The 26804-nt window shown below is 37.0% G+C and overlaps 2 protein-coding genes across 9 annotated transcripts in view; one reads left to right on the forward strand and one right to left on the reverse strand.

The window, feature by feature from the left end:
* LOC143910439 (uncharacterized) overlaps nt 1–26804 on the reverse strand; it is a 337502-nt gene that overhangs the window by 185679 nt on the left and 125019 nt on the right. The gene's annotated exons all lie outside the window — the stretch shown is intronic.
* On the forward strand, nt 1523–26347 carry Doa (CDC like kinase darkener of apricot). Of its 8 annotated transcripts, XR_013260465.1 has the most exons (14): nt 1550–1770; nt 6474–7527; nt 10655–10811; nt 20659–20737; nt 21471–21537; nt 21723–21836; nt 22075–22165; nt 22253–22423; nt 22496–22625; nt 22713–22857; nt 22941–23046; nt 24064–24211; nt 24298–25320; nt 26312–26347. XR_013260465.1 is itself a non-coding variant. In XM_077428523.1 (13 exons), exons 2-13 carry the CDS (start codon nt 6518–6520, stop codon nt 24307–24309), a joined length of 2226 nt encoding a protein of 741 aa, XP_077284649.1. In that variant the 5' UTR covers nt 1523–1835; nt 6474–6517; the 3' UTR covers nt 24310–25382. The 8 variants fall into 8 exon arrangements, 7 of the variants coding, with proteins under 7 accessions (XP_077284649.1, XP_077284651.1, XP_077284647.1 ...); XM_077428523.1 differs by lacking the exon at nt 26312–26347 and having other exon boundaries at nt 1523–1835; nt 24302–25382; XM_077428525.1 differs by lacking the exon at nt 26312–26347 and having other exon boundaries at nt 1523–1770; nt 24302–25382.

Consider the following 26804-nt stretch of genomic DNA (forward strand, 5'->3'; position numbering starts at 1 on the left):
AATACAATTTATAAAAGTTTTAACTTAAGTCTCAAATCATGCATCCTTTCCAAAACAATTGAATACGCATCCCTTGTCTTCTTATACATAGTTGGTCTGATGTGATCTGAGACTTACGAGAACCAAGGATGCTGTCAGAGTCGTGCAATGTGTTCTAACATTAAAGGACTTAAAATAATTTCTTTATTTATTTCTTATTTAAATATATAATATTATTACAATATAATTCAATGCAAGGTCGTTAATAATATAACTGTACGTTTTGCTGTCCATAACATGACGTTGACAATAAATTACTTTTATCGTCTAAAAACATAAATCTCCATTAATATAAAATATATACGTATTCCATATTAAATTAATAATATCAACAACTTACTTTTTTATATTAAAATTTTATTAATATTAATATTTCAAAATACGAAATACGAACTCAAAACTAACAAAAAATAAAATTCAAATTCTACCTACCGCTATACGCACGACCAATTTTGTATTACTTGGACAGAATGGAATGCGAAACTAAAACGAATTGAAATTGGCCATCACGGTTTGAGTGGTGAATGAGATACCATGTACATTTTACGTAAAAAATGGCAAAAGTTTTAGGGCGAAAACACACAGCGATGAACGTGGTACATGGTTTTTTTTAGATAGTTTTAAACATGTGAAAAAAATGTGTTCCTTGCACAGAATCATGGCACGCCCAGCACGCACCGTCCCAAATTCACCCCTGGAGTGTTTTCGGTGAAATTGTATCCTTGTATTTATCCTTGCTTGACAGTGATCGATAACAGTGTATCCCATATTTGAAGAAATGTAGGAGACAGCGCGGAGTCAAGCGCACGACGTGCCGTTCTTCCCTGTGTATGATTTCCCCTTAGAACTATTTTCAAAATGTATATTATTATTTTTATTCAATTGTTAATCTACACATTTAACCACACAGAAAGCACCCAATACATATTCTTATTTCTGTAAAATAAATTGTTCATCGTCAATGATATGGGGGGGGGGGGGGGATCTAGGAGATTTTATGGCAATAAAACTACCCCATCAGTATCAAAAACGTATGCACCCAGTTTGGAAATTTGGCGATAAGAACCCTACAGGAAGACTTCGAATATCACATGAGACATTAAAAAATATAATGGAAAACTCAACGAAAAGAGCGTATTGTGTACAACATAACGGCCCACATTTACTCGTTATCATTTTTCGCATGAAAACTTTAAACTTAATCTTCACGAAGGACTTTGTACATTCACAATGCTTCTGAAACGGGGGCGTCGAATTTCGGCTAATACTTCAACAATCGCGTACCGAGCAGAGATTATCAATTCGGGCAATTGATAGTGGGGCGTTTAACACACTTCATCATGATCATGATCATCATCAGTCGATGCGATATCCGCGAGTCGATCCGATTGCTGTTCGAGGGTGTCTCGCGGTGAAAGTGTGAAGGCGCGGGGGGTGGCGACGGGTGGGCGGGCAATTCGGTGGGTGGGAGGTGGGGTTTTTCGTTGGAGGCGTTTGTCGTGTTTTGTTCGACGTGCAGTCCAGCGGCGGCTGCCACCGAGCTGAGCCGCCACTGACATTCTCGCGATCCTTCCCCTCTCGTTGCACAGAGGGCAATGCACTTGCATGTGCAGCCGCTGCATCTCCATCGTCATCGTCGGGTGTCTCTTTGTGCGTGCGTGCCTTCTGTCGGTGGTGCGAGCTCGTCTCCTTACTTTCGTACTAATTGCTAATTGCTGATTATCGTCGAAGGTGTTGTGTCCTACGTTCGTTTGTGTTTGTCGAGTGATTTTTCGCGTGAACACCTGCTCTTGTCGGTGTGTAAATGACTTTGTGTTACAAAGTTCTCCGTCGAAGAAGTGCTCTCTTTCTGTGCTGGATGTTGAGTTTTAGAGTTGTGTGTGTGCGTGTGTGTATGTCTCAGGGGTGGGTTTCTATTTTTTAATCTGTGTGTTGGTAGTCACAGACTCGATGAATTGGAGTTGAAATTTTTCTTCGGTTTCAATAAAAAGGACTATTAGTGGGTATATATTTTGGCATTTTTTAATGGATACAAAAAATCACGATATTTGCTAATCTGTGCGAATTTATTCGTGTATTTTCTCATATTACTGTTTCCTATTGATTGTTATTCAATACTGTTTTTTTTTCTATTTGCTGTGTTGGCTTTTAATTGTGTTACGAAATTTTGAAAATTATGTCCAAAAGAAATGTATGCTATAAAACTGAACATTCTATTCGGTACAAAGTGCTAAAATTGAAAAGAAAATGCTAATAATTCCGGTGTGTAATTGGGAGTCTTCTTCATTATTAAAAATAATTGAATAAATTATGTCTTTGAATCGTAATTTGAATTCTATTCAGAATAAGTTTAGGTATGACAAATGTAAATTGGTAAAGATTTAGCTTTTTGTAGCTTTGGCGGAAGGTTTTAGAATCATTTTTATTAAAATGATATACTAGGATGAAAGGATACGTTGGAAATGAATTTTTTTGGTTTTTTTTTTTTTTATTTGCTCAATATTATTAAGAACTAGTAATTAAAATGAAGTAAAATATGGTCAGAATAATATGTGTCGAAATTAGGTTCGGGAAATATCAATTAATTTTTATTTAATCTTAAATTTTGTGTTGAATGATTAATATTGTTAAATATTTTTGACTCAAATATAGCTTATTAATTTTGACCAAATAATATAACGCCATTTCGATTATTTTAGGACTTGATTATGGTAATGCATTTTTTTTAATATAAAAACCCTAAAAAAGCAGAGTCGAACAATAACGGATGTAAATGTGCATTTTAAAAAATCCGCTATCGTATGAAATATGCTATTTTATTTAAAACATTCACCGCATTTTCAGAAACGGTCAGTCAGCATGCGTTTTATTATTAGATAAACTCTGATAGGTTTTTCCTGTGAGCCTGTATTACCGGATTTTTAAATTTAATTTAATGTCCTTGCTCATCGGCGCTAATTATTCGCTCGTTTATTACTCATTTCGCCGTTTGCAATTTCATAATTTTAACATCGTTTGGCGAAATTCCTCCGTAACCGTCGTTGCACACATTTACCGAAATGTTCGAGTACGCTCAAAGAATTTGTCGGGTTTTAATTTGTATTCAATCGGCTCACAATCAATTAAACACCAGAGACGAAAACGGCATGCCAGTTGAGTTGACAGTTACCATATGGCAACCGTCGTCAAACCAAACTGCATCAATACACATGTATAATATATAAGTCAGGTCATGGAAAGTTTATTTATTATTTCACATCAAACGGTAACGTTTGCACATACATACATAAATTTATAACATTTTCGAATGTCGTTTTCGTTTTGTCTTATCTTCGTCAAATATCGCGTTGCACTGTCCGTCACGTGTTGTGTTCTGTATTTATCTCTGTACCATTAGCCACCATGCCACTGATATTTTAATGGTTTCCGGCGGTATCTCGAGGAGTGGATGAGTATTTTAGGTTTATTTGTGTGTTCGAAAGGATTTCGTTGTTATTATTAGAAACTCGTTATAATTGTGCAATCAACTTTTGTATGAATGTGTGTAGTATGAAACTCGAGATGATAACCGTCAATTGACGCGGTATCTATCCGCTCTTCGGATGAAAGTGGCGGCCGAAAGAAAGTTGTCCACTGTGGATTTAATGTATCGCTCGACCACTACTCTTGATTTGTTATAAGTCAAACTTGATTTGTGATTCTCTTCTCTTTTTTTGTGGCATTTTCTTATCTGAATTTAGGGTCAACGTCTTATGTTTAGTTTACAAATTGAGATCAACTTGCCCACGAGATTGCTCCTCAATATTTTTATTCTTCGTATAAAATCCTATTAGCTTGTCCTAGCTAGTTAAATTGTCATCGCTCTTCTTTAGGGCGAAAACCCACTGCACGGAAAGTGGTGCGTGGATCGTCGACATGTTCTCCTACACTTCTTCAAATATGGGATACATCGTTATCGATCACTGTCAAGCAAGGATACAATTTTACCGAAAACACTCCAGGGGGTCATTTTCGGACAGTGCGTGCTGGGCGCTCCATGAATATGTGCAAGGCACGGCCGATTTTTTTCGCATTTTTTAAAGTATCTAAAAAAACCACGTTCGTCGCTGTGTGTTTTCGCCCTTATACTTTTGAGCTTTCTTTTCCTGTGCTATCTTATTATATTGGATTTGACACTGTAGGATTCAAAATTATTCAGTATTACTAGGTCAGTACCGGTATGTCCAGTCACAAATGAAAATAGAGCTGTGTAGGTATTTCAACATTCTTGCTTGTTGCTTTCATTCTTCTCCTCAGATGGTTATACTGTCTTCCATTAGAGGAAAATTCCACTTCTCTAAATACTTGAAACTTTCAATGTACGAAATTTCTAGCTAAAGTTGCAGTTCCTTCAGCATCATTTTCAAGATGCTTCCTGACTAAATATATTCGTCCACTTTTGTAAACCTTTCCGTGTGAAGGTTTTATAAAACAGTCTTTGTACTTTTATAGTCTTCTCTGGAATAGATATTGTAATAATCTAAAATTTATTGTTGTTATCTGGTACGTGTTTAAATATTTGTCTTGCTATCTCAATCTCTCAATGTCACTCAACGTAGTTATGTGTAAGTAAGTCGAGATCTTCACCGTTTACTCGTCTCACTATTTTTTTTGTCTTTTTATTAAAAAGTGTCACGTTTAAGGTTGTACAACCTTCGATGTACATTATCATTTAATTGTATGGCGCGATGGTTTGAGAGGTTTTGAACCATATGGTTGTTGTCGTTTTTCACACTCACACACATGCTTACACTCGGAATCTTGCCTTTTTAGGAGCATAATTCGCCTCCTGTCGATTTTTATTTCATTACAGTTTCAGAAGCTGTAGTATGTATGTAGTAATCGTGATCTTGAACCGTTTTGATATGTCGTTGTGTGTGTGTGCGTGTCTTCTTCTATCGAACCTTGTCTTTAATTTTTCAATTAAAACAACCATGGCCCACGCTCTTTCGCCTGCCGAAAAACTTAACCTTTTTAATGTGCATATTTATAATTCGTCAATGGCATCGTTCTTTCTTCGGAGTCTTTAAATTGATATTGCTCACGGTTGATATTCTTGCGAAAATTGTCCGCGTCTGTTTTACCTTCTCGGTAACCCACGCAGGATGTAACACGAAAGTTAGCGTTTTCCATCTTCTCGTCCTTTCCTCCTCACCGTATAAGGAAGTGCGTGGATTTAAATTATCGTGTGCACGTGCATCATGCGCATTTTCTTTGTGGTTCAATTTTTCTCTCTCTGTGAAGAGTTTATTGGCATTTAAGTACTATATTGTATAATTTTACATACTTATTGGAATATAAACGAGTCGGCATAATTGTGTAGACTATATTCCGCTTTACATGTAGTGGGCTTATGTCCGGATTAGAGCAATTCTATGTAAACGTTCTACATATGATTCGAAATATACTCCATATTTTTTTCGGCAGCTAAATGTTTGGAATGCTTTTATTGGATTCATCAAATGTCCATTCTATAACATAAAAAAATTACTCGCGTGTTTGTGGCTTCGAAAAATTATTTCAGTATACGTAATAGTACAATATATCAAATTACGAACCAGTTGTCAAAATAAACTGCTCATTTAATTACAATTTTGACCAATCGAATATAAACATGTATAACCAACCATTTATTATAATCGCTGACAGTTTGTCTACTGATTGTTCCATTTAAAAAGTACTGATGTACTTACTAAAAGCATTTAAAGCTATCGTATAATTAAATACAGGTCCTTTATCTTGTCTCTTTGTACATTCGTTATCTTTTTCAATTATTCAATACTGTCTCAACTGCATTCTGAATATATTGAAATGGCTTAAGATCGGCTTTAGTAAAATCAGAATTCCAATTTTTGAAAATTTGATCAGAAAGTTTGCGCATCGATTTGTCATCCTTTAATTAATTTATTATTTTTTATAACTGCTTTAGGCGTGTTTTGGTTGTTGCCACTGTATTTCATATTTGTCAATTATTCGAATAATGAATCGTTATCAAAATGGTGAATATTCGAATTGGAAATCATAATGCTAATTGATGGTAAAATGTTTGAATATTATGTATGCTTGTTTGTTGGTTGAATGGTGTGAGAATTTAAGTAGGCCGACAATGTTCTAAACCCCCTCGTAACTTGCGGTCACTACTATTAGTGCTTAATTGATTTATAAGCACCCAACTCTAAAATTGTATACATATCATTTAATTTTAGTATAGCATTTATCAGTTTGTACGCATAAAAAGAGCACTTCTAAGTTTTTTTAGAATTAAAAGGATTACTTTGTAACGCGGAGTTATTTTTGCCGTGCAAAGTATTCTTATCGAGTGTATTGATTTTCTTTTCATGTCAATTTTTATCTTGGCATTGTGACCGTACTTTATTGTGGATTGTCAAATACAGTGTGGATAGTAATAATATTAGTGCATTAAATTCAATAATTGAAAATGGTGACGTCACGGATTCCGACGTACACGCTGAACAGTGAGTTCAATCGTGAATTTCGCAGCTTCCGCGTGTCACGAATACAGCAAGTGGCTGCATCTTCGCACATAGTTCCTGTTCACGAGTTCTCCAGGATCAGCCTCGAAGAACGTCGTGCTGCCTTGAGGGCGGCCTTCGACAGAGCGGCTGCCCCTGAAAAATCTCGTCACGTTTCCAGTTCCTGGGCTTCTTCCGACGGGAGAGCCGTAATAGCCCGCTGTGATACTCTCGAAGAGAGAAGAGCGGCTCTCAAGGCTGCGTTCGAAAAAAATTCAGACCATTCCAAAAACGCACACAAGAAAAACGACCCAAAACTAGACAATGGTAAGGAGGATGCCAGAATGTTCTCGTCGAAATACGATAAAACGGCTTGTTCTGGTGTGCATGACTCTAGAATATTCGCCAAGATCCAAATCAGAAACGAGATAAGAGATGTGCGCAAAGAGAACAAGGATAGGATCGAATTTTGCAACGAAGTCGAAAGTGCAAAATACAGCAACAAAACCAACGAAATCAAAAGCAAAATAGCCGATTTGAAATCCGACATTGAAAAAAGTCTGAAGAAGTACTCCAAACAGAAAGTGCACGCTACTGAAAGTTTGACCGATGTTCGAGTCGATGGATTTTCCGACTTGAAGAAAATGCCTAGAGTTAATTTCAATACGAACGGAGGGTCAGAATCGATGATCGATATCAGGATGGATCCCGTAGCCAGTAGGAAGACTCTCAAGAAGGTTCTGCAGGATAGGGGCTTGGCTATGAGCGGCAGTTGCTCGCTGAGCGATATGAGGAGCGATGCTGGAACTGAGAACGGATGTCCCAGCCCTGACAGTGGGGTTGCTTTAGGTGACAGCCCTCCGGAAGGACGAGCTCGTTGTGCTGCCCTTCCTGCCATGTACCTCACCATGGCCTCTTGGAAGCCGAAGTCAACCGTGTTCCGGAACAGACTCAGGGACCACGAATCCAGCATATCGTACGTACAACTTATCAGCGTGACGTAAGCTAATGCATCGACAAGAATGTCACTTTCATTAGGACTTTTATCGTCGCGTTGAATTTAGAATGCATTCCCTCGAGTTTACACTCGGTGCGTTTTGTCTATTGTGGCACCACTGTTGATACCGGAAGTGATTGATTCGGTGCACGCATTCTGAGTTTGAATACACGCAGTCTACGTTCCGAATCAAAACAAAATGGGTAGTGAAATTGATTCATCTCAATCCTAGACCGAACTCAATTGTGTATGTTTAACCCTTTGAGCGCTGACGTCTTTTCTGTTGAAAGCCTGCCACGCTCAAAATTTCGCCAACATTTCCAACTAGAATTATTTAGAAATCTAATAGAAGGCAGCTATAAAAATTGTAGCTAATCCAAACAACCCCTAGATAACTATTGCCGAGGATTTCGAGTTTTGTAAAGGTGTGCTTAGACTCAGTAATATATCTTGCAACATTATAAAATAAACAAAAGAAGTCTATTATTAATGAATGTATTTTTCCAAAACTAGTTCCATTTTCTTCATATTTGTTAATGCTCACAATCTAAATTCCGAGCCACAATGTAAAATACTCGCAGTTAGGGATTTCCATCGGGTAATTCTGCTATGGTTATAAATTCAGACATTCCGGTTGTAAACGACACTTAATAAACGTTGACAAATAAATGACCCATTTTCAATGCTACCCGGAAAGACTTAGCGGGTAGTATTCTTGTTTATTTTGTATATGCTCAAAATACAACGCCTATCGGCGTTTTTCAGGCCCATGGACTTGTTGACAAAACGCCGATCGGCTTAGCATTCAAATGGTTAACACAACCAATAATCGGCATAGGTTTTGCGGTCACAAATCAAGTTTGATCGAGTCACCTGGTGTTTTGAGTCCGACATACCACAACTACGAATTTTTGTCGAGTTATCGATGACTTTTTATGTCGCTTCACACGTAACTTAACTCGATAACAATTCGTTACGATATAAAATTCATATTGGAGAAACCTATAGAGCCTCATTGGTTGTAATTGTAAATGTAAAAAAAAAATATATGTACATAATTGGAAACTGCTGTATTAGCGGAACGCCATAAATCGCAGTATTACTGTACCACCACTAACCGTAGCAGTAATAAGATTTAGAATAGTTTCAATTGTACACGTGCAGCTTCATATACGAGTTCTTCGCTTGTGTTGGTACTTCAGTTGTCGTAAATAATTACCGGTAACCGTTTCCAAATACGCCAAATAAGACTGCGCGATGGGCATGGCGCAATAGCAAATGAGCCATAACGATGTGACGTACTTCAGAGTATCCAACGATGCACAAATAAGCACTTTTCCGTCGTATAGAATAGAACTTTCCAAACCGAGGTCCGCGGGCCGCATGTGGCCGCAACCCGGTTTTCTAAAATCTTCCACTTAAGGGTTGTGATTTTCGCGCGCGAAAAAATAAAATAATTATTCAAATCGAATACGTATTACATATTGTCATCATATCATTGATATCTTAATTTTTTATTCGGTGTATTTTATTAGTGTTGCCGCTGTAGTACGTACATGCGCTTTATATATCCTTTTTATGCTTACGGAATTGAAAATGGATGATAGTTTTTATAAATTACTACCAATTGAGGAACATTGAACTCAATTTTAGATAGTGCGTATTTGTGCGAAAGCACAATTTCAAATTAATTTAAATTGCGGATGTTCATTGATTAATAAAAAATTCAAACTCTCGCAGAATGAGAATTTGATGAAATGAATAATTATTATATCTTGTCTTTTGTTTGAATAAAAACGCTTAAAATTCGTATAACTTTTTTAGGTGCTTGCTAAACTTAACTAAAGATTAACTTTTCCAGTAATTCAATATGTACTCTATTCTGTCTGCGGATACATTTTTGTCTCATGCGACATTTTTACCTAAAGTTAAGACGGCCCTGTCATCAAATACACATGACATCCTTTGTAAAACGTTTGCTTTAAAATCGCGTCGTGGGAATAAAGACACGTTGTGATTGTCATTTGAAAGCTTTGTATCGATCGTTCATACATTATACATGGCGAACTGTTTTTATTATTTAAATATTTAACTTTGGACACTTTGCGAGCGAGATTCTTTATTGAGGTCAGTTGGGAGCAATTCTATCTATTATCAAACGAACAGTTTTCCACACGTCGAACGAGTTGGAATTTTTTTTATATGTGCATATATTAAAGTTGTGATTTTTTTTCTAATGGTCATTGTTCGGTTTCATAATGGTTTGAAGCAAATTGGTGGAATTGATTGTTTTGGGTGTGTTAAATGTGTAGTTGGCGACCAGTGGCGAGGGTGGCAACGTCAACATCGGCAGTGGCTCGACGCCGCCAGTGGCGTCCGCTCGCGTTCCTCGTCAGTTGAAGCTCGCAAATTAAATTATCATATAGACCACTTATGTGCTCGTTCGCAAACGTCATACTACTCTTTGTGCTGCGTTTCGGTCTCATTGTGCCGTTTGACATTCGTCAAAACTCCTGCTGCGCCAAGTTCGTCTTCTGCCTAGGCCTCGTCTGTCTCTTCCCGAACATGCACATTCTGACCAAACAGCTGACGTCCATACCGCCTTGGAACGTCCTATCTAGCAAGACCAGCCACAACCTAGATAAACCCAAAGGTCAGAAGCGCACCAAGGGCTTTCTCAGAAGACTGCTTGATCTGTTCTATAGCGGTGCCCTTCCCAACCCCAGCGAAAAGGCTTGCGTGCTCGCCGCAATAGGCCACTTCGATAATGAAATCAACGAAGATTACCAAACATCTCATCAGCGGTAAGATCGCCGTCTTATTTCTTTTTTTTTTTTTGGTAATTCAAATGTGTGACAATTTTGGTTGGCGCGAGTAGGTGGGAATACTCGTTACGAGCACGTGTCTCTGTTTGTACTTGCAACGTTTTGATAGCGAATTTAGTCAAGGTCGCCGTTTTGTACCGCTATGTGTTTTGTATACGCGCTCGAAGCCAAATTTGTATGATAGAGGTAAAGGTCATTAGTTCTGTAATGGTCAGTTTATCGCACTGGTGTTGTGTCGTGTAGGTAAGATGGTATTATAGAATGGTGTGTGTTGTGCACAGCTCTGACCAAGGGTGGCGAAGGCGCCATGAGAGGTCCAAGAGATCGCACAGGAGGTCGCCGACGTCGAACAGGAGGCGTCGTCATCGTCATCGGGATGAGCGATCTACGTCCAGGCAGCATCGTCATCAGGAGGACCACCAGCAGAACTCCAACACGGTCAGTACCCATCACATTTCACCCTTCCGCCCTTCGTTTTTTTACACCACACAAACACATGTACACACACATCCACATGATACGATTCTACACACCCACACAACCAGAGCATGTATGAAGTTGTGTCTCCAATATTGTATGCTGCAGTTTGTTGTGTATCACGTTAAAACTAGTTTGGTCTCTATTGTCTTGTGGTTAGTTGGCGCGAGGTGCGCTAGTTGAAATGTCAGGTCCTTTTTTGAATTAAACCGTATCGAAAGTTTGAGTGTGCGAGTGCTGAAAACACGTGAAAAGAAACTTTTTGCATCGAGTTCAGCTTCTATTTTGGTCGGTGAACTATTTTGATCAGTACGCAACCGCCACCGTCGGGCACGAGCGTCTCCTCGCCCGTGCCAGCTTCACCAGCTGCGAGGAAGGGAATTGTCTCGGGAATTTTCAAATTTTCTTAAAAAAGTACCACTCGTGTACTCCGTCTGACGCGCGAGTGTCGCCATGATTCGCGTACTTGTCAACCCAGAAGCTTCAAACTGTGCAAAGTTTCGCGAGTGTGCCTGTTAAAAATGATATTTCATCTCAATTACACCGTTCATTAATTAATTAATTAACAGGCAAAGTGCTGTTTAATAAAAAAACCGTCCATCGTTCTATTCGGCAACAGTCTTCAATGAGGTTATGTTTTGCTGTCATTTGACTTCCCAAATTATATAATTTGTGTATTGACATGGCGGCCGAGAATATCCAATTGACCGAAAATTCTGATGAGAATTGCATCTTCTCAAGAAGGGATCCTCCTAACAATGTCCTGTTCAGATGTCAACCTCCACCTCAGATATTCGACCACGTGCTCTTACCGCACTTGCAGGCACTGTCTCTAAACACAACACCGTCTCAATCTCCTTCCAAGACGATACCTCACGATGCGAATAATAACAGTGAGAATTTGACTGAAGTAAGCGATCCGATCGATCCAACTCAGTGCAGCATCATCGGCGCAAATAGTGCTTCGCTACGGCACGATGCGGATCCTTTCAATCCAATTTCGCCAGATCTAAATCCCAACGAGCAGAATTACTACAATTCCGAAAACGTGTCTTATTGTGATTCCGGTCCAGAGCAGTTCATAAACAATCCGCTGCCTCACTACTATCAAACTCCCGTTGAGCCGCTCCAAAGTGTCGAATATAACAATGCTCCTGTCAGTGATGTGTATTTTGATCAGAAATGTGATGACAAGTCTATAGTTTGGCCTTCGCCTCCTTTGATTCTGAACAATCCCTTCTACGACTACTCCCTGGCTTACAACGGCAATGGAGAGCCGATGTCTCAAGTGGTTTTCCCCGATAATTACTTGTCAGTGGAGGATGCGTGTGTTCCTCCGTACGACTTGCAAATGAACATGCCTGAAAATAGTGTGCCGTTCGATTACTTCTACGGCAATACTGCCTTTCCTGAAATTGACACTTGGAATGCTACCATGCAGCCGTACGTCAACTCTCTAGAAAATGCTCCATGTCCTGAACAATATCCTAATGCGTTCATAGACAATTCTCAATGTGTTCCTTATGTGCCTCTCAAAAACATTGAGCCTTCGTATACTGACTATCCCGTCGATGTTGACGACACTCCTTATGCACCTGTCACTTCGCCTTATATGGCAGACTTTTATGACGCTGTCGGTGATGCGTATTCGGGAAGTCTGTCGCCTTATTTAGAAGATAAATCTCAAGCATCTCCATTTCTACCGGAACTCAGCTACAACACTCCTAGAGAGTCTTACGACGTATCTAGCACAGCTTCTCCGACTAAAGAATTGGAAGATCTGATCGATTTTACAAAGAACAACACTAGCAGGGAAGGCAGTTGTGAAGCATCTCCACTGCGTCCCATTTTGAGTGTAGATGTCCCTTCTAGTTTTTCGAACGATTGCGATCAAAGTTCGATTACTGCGCACGGCACTAATCAGGATTCTACTTACGACTCGTTCGATCCTACCAAGTCTTTGGAAAACTTTTCCACCGAGCAGACCGACGATGACTCCAGCAAAATCATCACGCTGGATTCGGACGCAGATTCAGCGCCGATCGGCGATAAAACTTGGGGATGGCTCCCTTGTAGTAACAACGGTCAGGGCTCGGAACATTCTCATCAGATCAGGGTTTTAGATCCTGAGGGAAACACCGTGGGGATCGAGGAGTGTGCGCCAGAGTCATCGGCCACTCGCTCAACGTCTACTTCGTCTCAAGAAGAGGTTTGAATCGGTTTATAGCAATTTTGTATTGTCGAGAAGTAAATTTCGATTCAGAAACCAAATCGACGCTACGTTTGAGTGTTGTCGCTTTAAATGTTTTATTGGCAGCTTGGAGAGTAAACTGATGTTTTTTACGATATATTTTGAAAGTCATTGGCACACGTTCTAAAAGTGTGATGTGATACTACGTCATCAATCGTTCATAAGTTTACGTCCAATTTTCAATGACGATCTATCTTTGTGTGAAGTTTTTTTAGTATACATTCAGGGCTGAAAATGAACGGTTAAGTCTTATTTGAATGCAGTTTTGCAAAAAGATTATAACTCATACGAGTTGTTTTTGTTGTACAAAATGAAAGCAAACTTATAAAGTTTTATTGTTCTTGTATCATTGGTTTGATTCATTTTTTTTTATTATTATTATTCTTTTACTAACTGTCAATGTATGAAATTTTGTATGTGTTTTGCAAGCATGTGGTTCAATGCTAAATTCCTGTGGTGAATTTTCCGAGACTTGGTCTTGGCGACCTTATAACTTGGTTGTGCTATTTCAGTCCTCGCGGTGGGCATTCAATTCCGATATATCTCCACAAACGTGATAAATTTTTAATTGGAATTTTTTAAATCGTTTAATTAATTATGATTAGCATTTCGATTGAATTTCCGCAACGTGCGCGCGCTTTGCAAGCTCCGATACAAATCCATAATTGTATGCAACATTGAATAATTTCTACATACATATTTATTAAAAAAAATATTTGTATGCGTTTAATTATTTATCATTCATTTTAATTCTAATTAATTAATTAATGATTATCGTTTTGATGGAAAGTGTTGACTACGTTCCTGGCGCTAATTTTACATTCTACTTTGTCGGTCAGCTGACAACCGCGTTTTAATGCGCAATTTCACTAACAGATGGCTCGGATGCTGCGGTTTTTTCTATTATTATTATTTATCGAATTTGTTTATAATAATTTCCGATCGATTTTTTCACGTGTATAATTGGATCAAATTTTTATTAAATAATTTTCAAATTTATTTTTCCTCGGGGCATCACCGTGCGAGTTGTTTTGATTTGCGGGGAAAATTTTGGATTATTCATAGTACTGATACGTACATTTTTTTTTTTTGTTAAATTTTTTGAATCATTCGTAAAAGTAAGTATTTTAGTCATTCCAATTTTAGCGGATTGAATCGTATATGATTTGGCACAACGCTCGCTGAATTAGTCAACGGATTGTTCGTTGCTTTCATTGATTATTTAATTCTCGGCCACCTCTCGCCGCCGAGATTTGTGTAAATATTTTTTTTCTATTCATATGTATTGTTTATTTCTAATAATATCTATTTACAAACATACCGGATCGAAAAATTCGCTTTGAAATTTGAAATCGCTATCTAGATACATAAACCACTTCCATGTAATCTTTCAACCGTTTTTATAATACTTTTTTTTATTATTCAACACTGTTTATACGCATGACAGTTCAGCTACTCAACAGAGCCAAATTGATAAGTTTCGATTTATTTTTTAAATTTATAAAATATATATTTAAAACTTTCAGTTATCGCTCATTCATATAATTTAGCAAATATATTGAATTTTATATAAACCAGAATTAAATATTTTGAATCAAAATGTATTGTTAGTTTTAATCTTGGAAATGAACAATGCCCTTTACTTATTATCATTACCCACGTCAGTGACTCCCAAGCTTTTTTAACTCGCGTACGCTCATTTTTAAAAATTGTACCATTCATATAAGAGTTTTTTTTTTTTTGTAATTTAATAGCCACCCCCTCTAACTTTTCGAATGAATATCATACGAGTTGAAATCTTTGCTGTTTATATTTAATACACAAATCTGCTCCCAATTTTTGTAAATTAGTAACATTCACCAAACCGCAAATAAAGAAAAAAAATCGTTATATATAGATATCATATATTCATACGGGCAATGGTTTGCCAAAAATGATATTAATTTGCATTTTAAATAATTATTCAGATAATATGATACTTAATTCATGTTTTTCCAATCTTTTTTTTTTGTAATTAATATTATATTGGACATAAACGAATAGATATGTATATAGGGAACCGTCGCATGGAACGTTTGGCAAAATGAAACGAAATGAATCAATAATCGTTGCGCGAATTGCTTATCTACGTCATCACCGATGACTCTTTGGTTAGTGGACTTTCAAGCATTGAATTCGGATGTATAAATTAAATTATTGACATTTTTTAAATAAATTTGGATCATTTCATTGAATGGAGTATTTGAATCGGACATGTTCCGAGATGTGCTTTATTATTTTTAAACTGCTGAACGTAGGTCATCGCATGTCGCGTTAGAGAAGCACTCGAAAGATAACCTCTCCGCATTGATGACATCAAAATTACTACAGATGACCCAGGAAAACTTGAGTATTTCTTCTGCTTGTCTTCCACATGCGTCCTGAATTTTAATAATACCCTCCTTTGTGTGTTTATTTCGGTGCATTCGTTGGGTTTACTTGCGCAAATGCGAATGCGACTCGAAGTGCATCGGCTGCACTGAACGCGCGTGCGTCTACGGCCTCGGAAACTCCTCGTTTCATTTCCTCGTTATCAACAACACCAGACGTATAAACAGGCGAAATATTCGAATGCGTTGTCGACAACCTTAACGGAAGATAACGCGAGATCAACTTCCACCACCGCCGCCGTCGTTTTTTTCATCTCATTATGTGCTATCACGCTCAGTGGTCAACCTTTAGTACTGTTGTGTGCGTTTCGACAAGTGCTCGCTCTTGGACTCTTCCATCATGTTCAGTGTGATATACGCGTGGTTAAAACTTTTGCCCTTTCTGGACGATGTGTTTACGAATTCTTCCGTTCGTTGGTCTGTGTATTTGAAGATCACTTTGCCGCGCTTGCACGAGCTGTGGAAACTGCTGTACGCGTGTCAATGGAGCGACGTTGTGAAACTGCTCAATAGGATCGCCGAAATTCTCTGTCCCGTCGATGAAAGTAGGGAAAGAAACAAGCGGCAGGTACATGCGATGTTGTATACAAAACAGAATTGTTTTTGTTTTCCATTTTGAACTTTGATGTTCTTTTTATTATTTTTAATGAGAAATTGGCACGTACGTAATTTCAAAAGTTTGTTGTCAAAGACCTCTAATCTGTTCTGGGAGATGTGTTTTCTAGAAATAAACACAGCAGTTCTCATAATTCGTACGTTCTGTTTCCCCTCTTAGCCAATGTCATCCTCTATTTGCGTAGGTGTCTTATTTTTTACGCCAATTTTTAAACTTTATTTATATGCTTATTTTTTATCAAAGCATATATTTTTGTTACATTTCATCTACCTGATCGCTCTCATCCTTTCGGCATACTTATATTATATTATATATTAGACGTCGATTGGAATACTTGTTAGTTACCATATACGGCGCTTCATTAGTGGGGACGTTTAAAATCATTGCGTAGTTAATGTTGTTGATGTTGTTTTAAATTCGAGAAACTCAATTCCGAAGTGGTTGTTGTAATGTGAAAGATGACAGCCAGAGCCAGCAGGCGGTCAATACGATCATCAGTATTCTGCGAGTGAGCCCGCTCCTGGCTTGGTGATATTTTTAGTGCGGCAATATTTGGCACCGGAGCCCAGCATCAGACATTGCTAGCAACCGACTCTCTCCCGCGAGATAACTTTTTACCTAGGTGTACCCGAGGAACTGGTGTATCTTTAGTTTCATCCCTGTCTCCGCGGCGCCGTCACATTCGCGAAGTGTATCGCGCACACGCACTTCTTGGAGCAGTTTTTTATGCGTCGACCGTGCCGTGCCGGTGGACGTCCGTCGTTCGGGTAGAGGGAGAGTGACTTGCGATGCGAGAGTGCTGTTGTGATCTGAATTTGTGATTGTGATACGATATGACGTCTCGCACGTCCACGTCCAACAGGAGTGTCGGCGATGCTGCTGCACCCCGTCGACATCGTTACGCTCGAGCTTCCACCACCAGCGTCACACAGCTGTTGTCCGACAGCTGTTCCAGCCTGTTGAACCGGCTGACGAGACGAGGCCCTTCCGAAAAGCCCAATCTAACTAGCTTCCAATCCAACTCTGTCAAACCTCGCTATGACGACTTCAAACTGTTCGACACCAAGAAGGATTCCGTCCTCAGTAGTGTCAGACGCTACGAGGACAATAGGAAGTACGATCAGAAGTCTGACGTTCTCTCCTACGGCGGAAGTAAACATCGTAGCACCGATGACAATACCCCGGTGCTTTCATACGGAAGTGGGTCTAGAAGTCGACGGGACATCACCCCGATTAGGACTTTTGCCAACACTAAAACTAGAACCGAAGAGCATCGTCCTTTATTGAGCACTTTCGCCAATCACAGGTCTCAAAAGGCTATCGACGAAACCTCCCCGCCCAGACAACCCCTCCGTGAAGCTGATTTGAATCGAAATACAGCCGCTTCTACGATCCTAGGCACGACCAGAAGTCGGCTGGAAGACAAGTACTCCGCCGTCTTGGATAAAGTCGCCAACAGGAAGAAAGAGTTGGATAAAATTAGAGAGGACCGCGATCGAACTATCGAACCTTCAATTTCCAAGAGCATCGTACAAAGCATCACCAATGCAGTTTTCGGCGAGAAGCAACATCCGTACGTCAGTCCGGCAGCTCCGCGCGAAAAAACCAGAGATAAAACCCCTTTCAAGCATCATGCTGATAAGAAATCGTCCATTCATCGAACTTACGCCGAAGACGTCAGAAACAACAGCATATTGTGGGATCGAACTCACGGCAAGGACAGAGATAGCGCTTACAGAATGAAAGCAAAATCCAACATGGACTCCAGAAGAATTTCCAGAACTGGAATGAGCGAAACGAGCGAACGCTTGGCTCACATGAGACTATGCCCTGTCAATATAGACGACGATCACAACGGTAGACGAGCTCCACCTTTGACTACGAGCTCCTCATGCGCCCTAGTCGGATCATCGCGATTGAACTTCCAACAACAGAGAGCCTATCACGAAGACGACGACGATACCACTCCAATTGCTGATCCAGCAGTGCTGGAGCGCGAAACGCGCCGCAAGGAGATTCAAAGCTTGATCATGAAGTACTCCGCTTTGGACGAGATATACGGTAAAGGAGACGCAGGTTCTGGAGCTCGCAGCGCTGCTAAAACTGCAGCCCCTCCTACAATGGCCCCTCCCGTTCCGAAGCACCAACAGCTGAACAACTCTTCGGGGGGGCGACCGCGAATCCGCCCCAAGCACGTTAACGCGGCGACGCCGCCCGTAAGTGAGCGGTTTGAGCCCGCGGCCCCCACGAGGCGCCTCCGCCCCCGGGCCCCCCGCCGTCGCCACCGCTTGCTAACCGCACCCGCCCGCGCTCGACTCCCGCCTGTATTTTCAGACCCAATGTTTGTTTGCGTCAGCGCCAATGCTCTTGGAATAAACCTACTAACGACCGACGGAGATACTGTAAGAATGGTGACCGAGTTTCCCATCCCGTCAAGTTCACTCGCACACTGAATGTGTGTGTGTGTGTGTGCGCGTGTTTATTTGTGAATAACATCGGCCGCAGATGTAATAATATGCGTATGAAAATTGTAGGTTTGAGAGTTTCCACTAATTGTTTGTTTGGATGTATTATAACACCGTCGAACTGATAAAGCATATTGTTCTTGACGTGGAAAGTTAGCTTTTCCGCATTTCTGCTTTCCTCGTATGGATGGATGCCTCTTAGGTAATTAGACTTGCATTATTTCGTAACATTTTGAGGATATCCGTTTTTTATGTGATTTGTGGGGATGTTATGCGAAGGGTCTATATTGCATACAAATTGTTCGAAAAAAAAATTTTTTTTTCAATGCTGTATAAAATAATGTAGCTATGAATGAGTTTTTATCGTACAGTATTATCACGACATTTTTAAATCAACCCTGTAAGGTTTTACGTAGGAGACCGAAAAAAATGTTAAATGATATGGTGATGAATACTGTGGGCAGGTATATATAAGAGTTATCGACAATTGAATTAACATTTGTCAATATTATCTTTGGATCTATATAAGCATATACTGAATGATCTAAGCTAAAATGCTGTTTTTCAAACAAGTATGCAAAGTGGATTTGTCTCTTATGGTACTTGACACTACATATATATATATATATATATATATATATATATATATATATATATATATATATATATATATATATATATATATATATATATATATATATATATATATATATATATATATATATATATATATATATATATATATATATATATATATATATATATATATCTCTGTATTAAATGTTATGAACAGATGCGTCTTTGATGAGAGCTTTTAGAATCGATTTAATTTCCGGCAACAGTCAGTATTAATTGTATATAGTAATTCGCCTGATACGTATTTTGTTTGAATAATTGAATTTATATTACGTTTTTACCGTAAATGGGGAAAGTTGCACATGCTTTGCATACATTTAAAATGATTGATTTCGGCTATCTATCATGTGCTCAAGAGTCATCAATTATGTAGTTATCTTCCGGTAATCAAATGCTAAGATCAATTTAAAACCATTTAACTGTGTTCACTTGTGCATGCTTTACCGAAACAAAAAGCGACAACTGGATGTTATTCTGCATAAAAGAACCGACTCACATGAGCAATAATTTGAATCAATGTTTGTCTAATGTGATTTTATCCTTTTTGCAAAATTTAGTCCAAATCGTTTTTTGTTTTGATATATGTGATATAAAAATTTAGCTGTTTTAAGTTTCATATTATTTTCGTTTGGTTTCTGAATTATGAATATTATTTTATATTTTATTAAGTACATATTTTTTCTAAATTTACATATGATATTTTTCATTATTATAGTTTTGTAACAACGGTGTACAATTTCAGTTTATTTATTCATTTTTGATTTAAATATGAAAGCAATTGCACAAAAGTGAAACTTTTAAAATAGTTTTCACTACACTCATTTGAATATCTTTGTTACAAGATTAATATTTGAGCTTCAAACAACAGTCGTTTGATTCAATCGTACGAAAATTTTAATTATTGTTTTTATTATGCGTAGTGTATAATTGTCGGTACAAATATTGGAGATACAATACACAAGTTATGTGAAAACAAATGATGGTACTAGCACTGACTGCTTTATTTGCCCGTCTTTCGTGCACAAATTGCACGCAAAGACGGGCAAATAGCTCCGATAACACCTGGACTGAAAGATGTGCTCGTCCATCGCCGTCACTGTTGTTTGTACCGAATATATAATTGACTCTCACACACCATGTCACACTCTTCACCAAAAAGATTACAAAACAAATATGTGTAGCCATGTCTGACGGGCATATGTTCCCTTGTCTGATTGTTGGGTACTCTCGCTCGACCTCGTTATGTGACGTGATGGTGACTCGATGACCACTCGCACGCGCCCTGCCCGCTGATCCCGACCTCTACCTGCTGCTACCGTGGTGTTCATCCCGTGTCCGTGGCCGCGTCCTGATGGTGATCCCGGTGTGACTCCCGCCTGCTGCGCCTGTGGACTGCGTGGTGCTGCAACAGAGCTCACGGGCGCGTGTGGTCATGGATGATGCCGACGGACATCTAGTCTACTGGCCTGGATATGTTATGGGAGACAGATGTTCGTGACTTCAACACATTGAGATAAATATTATATACAAATAATAAATAAGAACATAACAAAATGTTGTTCGCTCTCACTCTGCACCTAGACCGATTTTTAAATATATATATTTCATTTGATTACTAACTAATTCGAAGTGAACAGTTTTCGCTCTTCATATTAAGCAAAAAATCTTTTTTTTTCTCATTGATTCGTTGATATCCGCCGACCGTGTACAATCCTGCTATATTACTATTTTTCTTTTATTGTTATAATATTTTGTTATTCTAAAAGTCTATCGATAAACGTTACTTTATAAATATGCGGCGTAAGCGTGTGTGTTCGTTTAAAATACTACTATGCGGCTAGTTATCTTTTTTTTTTGTTGGTTTTAATGTTAATTATTTTACAGGATTGAACACTAAAATTTGTTTAGTCTAAATCTTTTTCAAATGATACTATTATTTTGACTTTTCTATGTATTTTTATTTATTTTTTGATTCAAATTTTGGTGATATAAAATTTTCCATTAGAATTTATAGTTGCAGATTATGTTATGTTTAAAATATTTAAATATAGTTTATTATAAATAATTTTTCTGTTTATTATATATATATAATATATATAAATAAGTTTGATGTTTGATATTGAATTACATTTTTTATTCTTATCGAAATAGCAAGTTCAATTAGAGTCATTGTGATGCATTGTTTTTACCAGTTTAATAATTTATTTGGTTGTTCTTTTTCAGATGAAATCTTGACTACGCTCGGTGAAGGCACTTTCGGGAAAGTAGTTGAAGTAAAAGATTTAGAAACGTAAGTGTGTGGAATTATTGTTTCTTATTCTAAAAAAAAATAATTTAGCATTAATTAATAATATTTAGATAAGGTAACCATTTTATATATGTATGTACATGAAATTTATAAATGTTGCGATATATGTATTTATTATATTTTTTGAAATGCATTTTTTTTTAATTTAATTTAATTTTTCTATTCAGGGATCATAATATGGCACTGAAAATTATTAAGAATGTGGAGAAATATTATGATGCAGCTAAACTGGAAATCATAGTACTGGAAAAACTAGCAGATTTGGATCCCGATTGTAAAAAGTACGTATCGTATTAGAATTACTGCCAAATATTTCAGTCGTTTATAAAAGTAATTGCTTTACATGGCCGCAATGAAATATATAAAATATGCATGATACTCAAATATTCTAAGATTCCGAATCTGTCACAATTTATCTGAGATGGTAGACCTACTTATTGACTTCTGGCAGTAATCCAATATATGTATGTAAATATACCTGTTACTTTTGTTGTCTTATAATGTTTTTGTCTTTTGCAGCCTTTGTGTGAAGATGCTAGATTGGTTTGAATACCACGGTCACATGTGCATCGCATTTGAAATGTTGGGACGCAGTGTTTTCGATTTCTTGGTATGCAATCCGTGCTCGTGCACCGTGTCTTGCGATTTATTTACCTTTTATCCATTTATATAATACCATTTTATTTGATATTTGCAGAAAGATAATGACTATCAAGGTTATCCAATCGAGCACGTTCGTCACATTTCCTATCAACTTATCTATGCAGTTTTGTTCCTCCACGAAAACCAATTAACGCACACTGACCTCAAACCGGAAAATATCCTATTTGTCGATTCTGATTATGATATGATATTCCTTCCTGAAAAGGTATTTGTCGTTATCGTTATTATTTATAATATATAGTGGTATTATGTTTTAATAATCATTTTTTTTATATAGAAAAGAGACTTCAAAAGGGCAAAACGCAGTGATGTAAGACTAATTGATTTCGGTAGTGCTACCTTTGATACGGAGCATCATAGTACAATTGTTTCAACCAGACATTATCGAGCACCTGAAGTTATTCTCGGTATTTATTAATTTAGTTGAATTTTTTTATGCAATTTTCAACCAATCTGAAGTGATTCTAATATTTCTTATTTATTTCTTTGTTCAGAATTAGGTTGGGCACAGCCTTGCGATGTTTGGTCTATTGGATGCATTATGTTTGAATTGTACCACGGCACTACACTATTTCAAACGCACGATAACCGTGAACATTTAGCTATGATGGAAAGAATATTAGGCGCTATACCGTATAGGTAAAATTGATGCATTTCGTATTCAATTTCAATGTGTGTGCATCATTGCTTGTGTCTTAATTTTATTTGCTTTTTTATTTTAGAATGGCTCGTAAAACTAGGACGAGGTATTTTTACCACGGAAAATTAGATTGGGAGGAGAAGAGTTCGGCTGGTAGATACGTTCGAGAAAATTGTAAACCTTTACTTGTAAGTCTTTGTCATGCATTTACATATGTATTACGTGGTTTTATTTAGCTTGAAATTTTCGTTCGTATGAAAGATAAAAAGATCCACTTCCATTGAGTTGATTTCTTTGAAGTTTTGTACACATTCGATGATATAATGTTGTATCAAAATTTGAATTGATCTCGAGGAAAGTCTTTGAATCATCAGCGAGTGTTTTTCTTTATGTTGGATAAATGGTATATGTTTATTTGGTTACCAAATCAATTAATCAATGCACAAGAGTGGTATTTGGTCTGAAAACCTGGCCAAATTTTTTTTCAGTAATTCCGGTGAAAACCAGTCTTTATAAACATTGACACGGATTACACGACCCATGTTCAATGCTACCTTTTACACTGGCGGCCGCTGACTCATATTTGTATCATGTTGGATTGCACAACGATTACTGACCGCTGATACATATATGATTCACGACTGCGCGAATATATTTTTCAGTCCGCTGATATATACATAATTGTATCATCGGCCACAAACGATTGACGCAAACGTGATACAAAATATATATCAGCGGACTGAAACAGTTCGCGCAGTCGTAAATCATATATGTACCAGCGGACACTAAGCGTTGTGCACCCAGCATGATACAAACATGAGTCAGCGGCCACCATTGTGTTGAAGGCTTAGCGGGTAGTATTCTTGTTTATTTTTTACATACTCAAAATACAACGCCTATCGGCGTTTTTCAGGCTCATTTGTTGGCAAAACGCCAATCGGTGTGGATCAGCATTCAAAGGGTTAACTCCACAGTGTAACGTCATATTTATCTGCCTGCTTTGGAACCCCAACATAAACTCAATATGTTAAAGTTTAAATTTTTGATTCAACTTCAAATACCACTCTGTTCAGTGATCAGTTGTATTATAAAATGTCGTATTTTTCCGATAATAGAGGAATCACAAGTGAAGCTTTATATTGCCATGTAATTGAAAAAGTGTTTAATGAATTGAATTTTAATATGTGTTAATGTGAATGTTGCAGAGATATTTAGAAAGTGATGATGAGGAGCATAGGCAATTATTGGAATTAGTAGGGCGAATGTTAGAATATCGGCCGTCGGAAAGGATCACATTGCGCGACGCTTTACGCCATCCATTTTTTCAACGCATTCCACCACACCAGAGACTGGGTAATTGCGCTGACATATTCACTCAATACGTGTTCGACGAATGACGCGCCTACATTTCCAGAGTTAAAAATTGTTTTATTGTCCAGGTAGCGACGTGAGTGAAAAAGGTCACGAACGATCTCACAGTTTATCGAGATGAGGTAACTCAAGGGGTGCAAGATATGGAAGGGGACATCGGTGGTTTCATTCGCAACCGTCATCAGCTTCGTATGCGCCGCCGCCTCCGTTGCAACCGTCACCACCTTTGTACAATGCACCTCTCTATTACCATTCTTGACTCTCTCTCTCTCTCTCTCTCTTATATGTACATTGAACAACGTTGTTTTCATTTTTTTCATTATATTTCTATTGAGAGGACCCATCTTATGTTCTAATTTTGAAATATTACTCACGCACGTTCATAGCGAGACGTTTGCTCTTTTGCGGAGTTCAATTCTCGTCATTATATTTTGGAAACTGTAAAAGGAGATAGGTGTTTTTTTTTTTCTTGTTTCCTGTGTTATCGGACGATATTAAATTTAGTGTTTCTTTTTAAGGTTTATTTTTTAATTTATTCGTGTATTTATTTTGTGTGGAATTGTGGAAAGATAATTCTATGAACAAAAATTCACTTTGGACAGAAATGTTGTATAAAAAAAAAATACCAAGCAAATTCTTCTTTATTTTATTTGTGGTTTCTAAACTTTGTCTCATCGTTTATTTTCAAAACTGTAATGTGATCAATTCTGCATTGATGAATAAAATTAATCAATCATTTATTTTTGTGCTTGTATGATTTTATTTACTTTTTTTAGCTTAACTGAATATGTATTTTGAATATTAAATCATTATGCAAATTAGAAATCACATGCAAAACTAATTGACGATGTTTCATATGCTTATTTTAATGCAATTCATACACTCATATTAACAAAAAAAATATCATTCCAAAAATGGTCTATGTAGTATAAATAAATTATGAATAATCCACAATAGCTCAAATTTCATTGTAATGTGATGAAATACTATACAATTTCAAATTTGATAGATTTTTTTTTGGTTTTTCATCTATGTTTCTTATCATTTTGTGAGACTGCTTTTCGTCAGTGTGTAATTTAGTCATTCTCAAAGTAATCTTCATATGTATTACATATATATATATATATATATATATATATATTTGTTTTGACTGAAACATGTATTTTTATTTCTTGATACAATTTTTTTTTTTTTGCTTATTTGAAAAGATGCAGCCAAGACTACCTTCTTAAATTTGCTTATACAATTTCTAAGATGAATAAAACATGCTTGCAGCATTGTCAAAGTTGAAGGTATGTCCGTTTGATTGTAATTAACGATGACTTGAGAATGGTGATAGAAAAATAAACTATATAGTATACATAATGAATATTTTTCACATTTTGTGTCCTTCTCAATCTTCACTCTGAAGGATATATATATTGATTTCATCGATATTTTTGTATTCACTGCACCACTTAGGCTAAGTTACGAGTGTCGATATATATATTCAACATTACTATTTTTTGATAGTATGTTTGATGAGAGTGTGTGTTTGTACATATTGCTGTTGAACCATCGATGTACATAAACTTATATATTGCATAAAATTATCAAAAAAACCTAAATTATTTTCAGTGGTCAAGATTCGATCTCTTAAATTGTATGAATAATAAATTGAATATTAGTAAAATTTTATTGAATAATAAATAATTAAAAAAAAAAACCAACTAAAACTTTTCGATGTGTTGCGCATATTATATATATATTGTGAAGAATATGAATTTACCATAACCGACTTGTTATTTTTAATTATATTTATTTTTCAATTGTTAATCAGAATAAGATATATGTGAACACGTGTCCAGAGTAAATATTGCATATTTATATCGTGTTCGGTTTACTTAGCCAAATATGTATGTGTATATGTCAATTTGTAGACCTGTGCGCCGAGCTCCCGCAGATGTGCATCGTATTTATCTGAAGTACTCTTCGCGTTCGGCTATTTATATAGTTATATACTACACAGTCGTTTACGTGTGCTATATACGTATGTATGTATATATACACATGTATATTTTTATTCCACATTCTGTAGAGCAGGTCTTCATATTTGATGCAAATAGATTATTTAATTCATCCGTTTTGTTTTCTTTCATACGTATAACATTCCGCTTCCTATTTATAATCCTACTCTAAACATAACCTATAAATTTGGCCGTGACGTATATTGCGTTTTTGTTTATTATATAACGTATGGATTATTTTCGTGCATAAACAATGTTGTGTGCGAAGGAAATTTTTCTAAATTTTTTTTAAAAATTTTCCGAAAATAGAATATTTGCTTTTGTTTTTTCATAGTAAAACATTTTTAACATTTTCTATAGATGGCAGGCAATACTAAATTTGAAATGTATTCTTTAATCATACAAGTGTATTGTTTTCAAGTATCCTATAACAATTTATTTATTACTAGTGTTTTTACCCGGCTTCGCTCGGTATTTTTAATATAAACCGCTTAAACATAATAAATTTAATAGTAAACATTTTATTAAATTTATTTGAATAGTTTTATTTTATTTCAATATTTATTTGT

Source organism: Arctopsyche grandis, chromosome 4 (genome assembly GCF_051622035.1).
Source record: "Arctopsyche grandis isolate Sample6627 chromosome 4, ASM5162203v2, whole genome shotgun sequence".
Classification (NCBI taxonomy): Eukaryota; Metazoa; Arthropoda; class Insecta; order Trichoptera; family Hydropsychidae; genus Arctopsyche; species Arctopsyche grandis.

Bases quoted from the DNA above. Each gene is read 5' to 3' on its own strand.
- Doa (XM_077428519.1), top strand. From the start codon at position 16,980: ATGACGTCTCGCACGTCCACGTCCAACAGGAGTGTCGGCGATGCTGCT. The intron at 18,363-20,658 runs GTAAGTGAGCGG...GTGCTGCAACAG, and splicing joins TTAACGCGGCGACGCCGCCC to AGCTCACGGGCGCGTGTGGT. The intron at 22,626-22,712 runs GTATTTATTAAT...TTCTTTGTTCAG, and splicing joins AGCACCTGAAGTTATTCTCG to AATTAGGTTGGGCACAGCCT.